The sequence below is a fragment of the Impatiens glandulifera genome, chromosome 2 (genome assembly GCF_907164915.1).
Source record: "Impatiens glandulifera chromosome 2, dImpGla2.1, whole genome shotgun sequence".
Lineage (NCBI taxonomy): Eukaryota > Viridiplantae > Streptophyta > Magnoliopsida > Ericales > Balsaminaceae > Impatiens > Impatiens glandulifera.
Window position 1 is genome coordinate 19,724,275 of NC_061863.1, and position 5,011 is coordinate 19,729,285.

General features: G+C 34.0%; 1 protein-coding gene across 1 annotated transcript; it reads left to right on the forward strand.

Annotated features, from left to right (window-relative positions):
• The first annotated feature begins 422 nt into the window (after nucleotides 1-422).
• Nucleotides 423-4,388, forward strand: LOC124925914 (cyclase-associated protein 1). The gene is made up of 10 exons (XM_047466049.1): nucleotides 423-873; nucleotides 1,075-1,243; nucleotides 1,340-1,404; nucleotides 2,195-2,528; nucleotides 2,608-2,755; nucleotides 3,168-3,277; nucleotides 3,367-3,422; nucleotides 3,522-3,578; nucleotides 3,674-3,817; nucleotides 4,003-4,388. The coding sequence occupies exons 1-10, from the start codon at nucleotides 592-594 to the stop codon at nucleotides 4,087-4,089; spliced, it is 1,452 nt and encodes a 483-aa protein (XP_047322005.1). The 5' UTR covers nucleotides 423-591; the 3' UTR covers nucleotides 4,090-4,388.
• Nucleotides 4,389-5,011: the final 623 nt, after the last annotated feature.

Consider the following 5,011-nt stretch of genomic DNA (forward strand, 5'->3'; position numbering starts at 1 on the left):
TTAATATAATTAATTTTTTACACTAATAAAAATATTCAATTCAATTTAAAATATGACGAAGAAATATGAGTAGGAATGCACGATTAAATATTTGTTTTAAGTTTTAATATTAAAATTAAAATAAATAAAAATAAATTATATATTATCAGACTTGAAAAATCTCGCCAAGTCATCGAACAAACGCGTCAACTCCGCTCAAATCATCGAATAAAAAATAAATTATATATTATATAAGTCGAAGCTCAAGTCCGTTTATGTTCGACTCAAACTAGGTCAAAATCAAACTCAAATAAAAAATTCGAACATTATTCTATTAATCATTAAAATTTGAGGTCCTAGTAAATGAAATAAAGAAGAAAAAAAGTCATAGAAATGAAAAGTGAGAGGTCCTCTTAGCAAAGAAAAAAAGAAGAAAAAAAATGGAGGTTTTGTGGTGAACACTTTCCCCACTATCTTTATCTCGTCTGTTCTTTCCATAAGTAAAGAACTACAGAGCAAATTGGCTGGCATCGCAATTTACATAGATCTGCCTAAATCTGACGACTTCTTGAGAGACAAATCTGGTTTCAAGAGTTACTGAAGAGACGAACTATGGATGAGAAGCTCATTCAAAGGCTGGAATCAGCGGTTACGCGGCTTGAGTCATTATCAACTGGATTCACCTCTAGAAGTTTGATCGAAAGCGATGCAGATGTTGATTCTGGAGCATCCGATCCTTCTATTGTTGCATTTGATGAATTTATAGCACAGAATGTCGGTAGGGTTTCATCTGCTGCGGAGAAAATCGGAGGGCAAGTTCTTGAAGTCACGAAAGTTCTTGCTGAAGCATTTTCTGTTCAGAAAGATCTTCTTGTCAAGATTAAGAAAACTAAGGTTCGTCTTACACAATTTCCAGTCAGGATTTCGAGATAATTAAGAAGGTTCTGGTTTATAGGATTACAAATTTATCTAGTGAATTTTCCTAGACTTTGACTTAATTGATAAGTATAAAGAAATTCTTGTCGCATTTTAGATCTATTTGATTTGGCTGATACTGTGGAACTGTTTTCACTTTGGTTTTATGTGGTCTTACAGAAACCTGAGATGGCGGGATTAGCTGAGTTTCTGAATCCATTAACTGAAGTCATGACGAAAGCCAATGCAATGACACAAGGAAGGCGCTCAGACTTCTTCAACCACTTAAAGACTGCTGTTGACAGTCTATCAGCTTTGGCTTGGATTGCCTACACTGGCAAAGATTGTGGTATAGACATCTTTGTTCTGCATAGAATTTATCATTTTCTTAAAAATCTAAAGTATCTCATGTTTGTTTGTTTGTTTGTTCATTGATTTTCTTAAGGTATGAGTATGCCAATTGCTCATGTGGAGGAGAGTTGGCAAATGGCTGAATTTTACAACAACAAGGTATACTCATAAGTTATAAGTTTTCAGAAATCTAGCTATGTTCAGTGCTTGCAAATAGAAGAATAGTAGTTGACTGTGCTGGGACTGTAACTACTAACTAGTAGTGTATTTCCAACTGATTTATGCTAGCTATTTATGTTTCTTTTACCTTGTTCCAGACAATTCTCTAAGTCTGTATGTACTATATCATCCTCACGTTCCATTTACTCATCCATACCATCTGATTGCTAAGATATGCTTATGTAGCTCAAGAAGAGGTTGAATGTATAAACTAAAGGCACCACATTCATTAGTTAGTTGGATAAATATTATATCCTCACAGAGTATTACTTGAATGTTGTGAAGTCTACAACAATCGAGAATGTACATAAATAAGTTTTTTTAGGTTTTCAGGGACTATCTCATAACACTTTGTTAGTTTGGGAATGTGTAATATAAGCTATAGCCTTTTTTACAACTGAGGTCTTGGAGCTTGCTTGATGTGGATTATTTATTTGGATTAAACCCAAGTAATCCAACATCCTATCAACCTATCGATTCTTCCATCAAATCATCCATTGAAATACTAAAATACCCCTTAATTTGATTCAAATTAACAGTTTAAAAATATAAAATGGAAGGATAGTTTGGTCAATTGACCAATAATCCACTTTCATTTTCTTAAAACCCCCACATCAAACAAGCCTTGAAATTGGAGATTTAATTCACTGTTAGTTTGAAGTTTCCTTCTATCCATTTAATGGTCATTTGTTTGGTTGGATATTGGTGACATTCTTAGTACACGATGTAGGTTCTTGTGGAGTACCGGAATAAAGATGCAAATCACGTGGAATGGGCAAAAGCTGTAAAGGAGCTTTACGTTCCTGGTCTAAGGGATTATGTAAAAAGTCACTATCCACTAGGTCCTGTTTGGAGTGCCACAGGTAGCAATAATACTGTAAATGCTCCACCAAAAGCTCTTTCATCACCTGCACCTGCAGCTCCCAAACCTCCACCTGCAGCACCCAAACCTCCTCCAGCTTCACTCTTTAGTTCTGAATCTACGCAGTCATCTTCATCACGACCAAAGGAAGGAATGTCTGCTGTTTTCCAAGAGATTAGCTCAGGCAAACCAGTGACTTCAGGTAGCTAGCGATTTTTTCTTTTGCCTATACCTGGCTTGGTATGTATTCTCACGTATTTGGTTTTCTGTTTGTTGTATAGGCTTACGAAAGGTTACTGCTGATATGAAAGCTAAGAACCGTTCAGACAAAACTGGCGTTGTTAGTGCTGGTGAAAAAGAGACTCGCACTATTTCATCCTCTTTCTCTAAAGCAGGACCTCCAAAGCTAGAACTTCAGATGGGTCGTAAGTGAGTATAATACATTATTATTACTATAACTTACTCAAGACATTGAGCCTATTTGGGAACTTGTAATTTGTCACGATCTCACAATCCCGTTATCGCCAAGTTAAAATTGAAACCGACTTTTTTTAGTTTTCTATAAGATATTTCTGGGTCATGATTCAGATTATAGTGTAATTTTGTAGCTTCTTTTGTTATACAAATTATTTCCTTGATTATGATCCAAATTATAGTATTTTTAAGAAAAAACATTGTCTTTTCACAAAAAAATTAAAAATAAAATCAAATTATAGTGTAATTTTTTGTTTCATTTGTTACACAAAGCTTTTGTTTTATTCAGAACCATGATCAGATTATTTTTTACTTCATTATTTCTTTTGGCCCAATATATTCAGTTGCTTCTTGTAATGTTGGACAGGTGGATAGTTGAGAACCAAATTGGAAGAAAAAGTTTAGTCATTGATGATTGTGATGCAAAGCAGACAGTATACATCTATGGATGCAAAGATTCCGTGTTACAGATCCAAGGTAAGCCTTTTTTTTATTATGTAATAAGTGTTAGTTGTTAAATTAGGATCACATGCAAGCTTATTATTCCATCTGTCATCGTCATGCAGGTAAAGTTAACAATATCACAATTGATAAATGCACTAAAATGGGGGTTGTGTTCAAGGTCAGTAGGCAAGCAATTTATAGAGAATAATAATCCATGTCCAAATTTCCACAAATTGTTTAAAAAGTATACTCATTTTCTTTATTACTGTTGGAACAGGATGTGGTGGCTGCTTGTGAGATTGTCAATTGTAATGGTGTGGAGGTGCAATGTCAGGTATGGGTGGTTCGAATCATTTCTTGCAATCCATAATGATTTGTGACGAATGGCAGTTAATATATATATATATATTTTTTGTGGGTGTTCATCAGGGTAGTGCTCCATCTATTTCAGTTGACAATACTTCAGGATGCCAGGTTTATTTGAGCAAAGGATCCCTAGAGGCTTCTATAACTACAGCCAAGTCCAGTGAAATTAATATACTCGTTCCAGGGACCAAGCCAGATGATGATTGGGTATGCTTCCTATTTTTACTTATTCCTTTGTTTCAGTTGTTTTTAATAGATTGGTAATTAGTACCCCCACCATAGTGGCCGAGTGGAAATGGTCCACCTAAGAGACCAAAAGGTCAATAGTTCGATTCTCGCTAAATATAATATTTCCGAAAAACAAAGAGGTAAAGAAGATAGGGTTTGTGCAGGTTGAGCATGCATTGCCACAGCAGTTTATTCATGTATACAAGGAAGGGCAATTTGTTACAACTTCAGCTTCACACTCTGGAGGTTAATAATCTGTATGTCTACTTCTTCTGGTATTATATGAGTTTGTTCATTCAACTAATATATATTTTACTTTGAAAATTTCTTCATCATTGAGGGAGGGGCTTGTGTTTTTTTTTTTTTTATCTGTTTGGTTCAAATTTTATGTTCATTGATTTTCTTGAACATCTCCTCCAATTTTGTGTGTTTTTTGGAGGATGAATGTTTGATTTGGGTTGGTGTGTATTATCTATGTATTTGTGGTATGTCATGCACTTCCTCTGGTATATTGATTCAATATTATTTGGGATTTGGTTGTTTGTTTCAAGAATTTTATTATTATTTGGTGGTTTTTTGATCATAATTGAGACTATTTCAATTTATTTAAATATTTCCCCAATCAAACATGCTAGCCTATTGGTATGATCAATGACACCGATTTTTTTTTTATACTTTTGTTTTGGTTATTTTTTAATTAAACCAGTTAATATTCAATATTAGAATAGTATATATTTTTTAAAATTGTAACCTTATCTAAGAGAGTACCATTTCTTCACTCCTTGAATTCTTCCTCGCTTTAAATTGTCCTGCTTTGTCGGAAGTTCGCCGATACGCGGTGTACCTCTGGAAAGGCAGGATTAACAAATTTCGAATTGAATTTCAATCTTGTAGAAAGCTTCCTTCGAATTTTATATCAACCAAACATAGCCTAACCTACTTTTAATCTAAACACAAAAAATCCGATCATTTCAAGATGTTTTTCGAAATTCTGCAAAATTTAACCAAACTTCAAATTGAACTTATAAAAATGATCCTAATATCTTCTAAAACTTATCAAGATTATCCATGGGTCCTCATTCTTGAAGAGGAGCTCATGAATAACAACCCGCTTGAATTTATTTTGAAATCGAAATTAGGCGTTTTCTAATCGTGAAAAATGAAACAAATCTA

Coding starts and splice junctions, on each gene's coding strand:
- LOC124925914 (XM_047466049.1), top strand. CDS start 592: ATGGATGAGAAGCTCATTCAAAGGCTGGAATCAGCGGTTACGCGGCTT. Junction 1,244..1,339: donor CTACACTGGCAAAGATTGTG/GTATAGACATCT, acceptor GATTTTCTTAAG/GTATGAGTATGCCAATTGCT. Junction 2,756..3,167: donor GAACTTCAGATGGGTCGTAA/GTGAGTATAATA, acceptor AATGTTGGACAG/GTGGATAGTTGAGAACCAAA.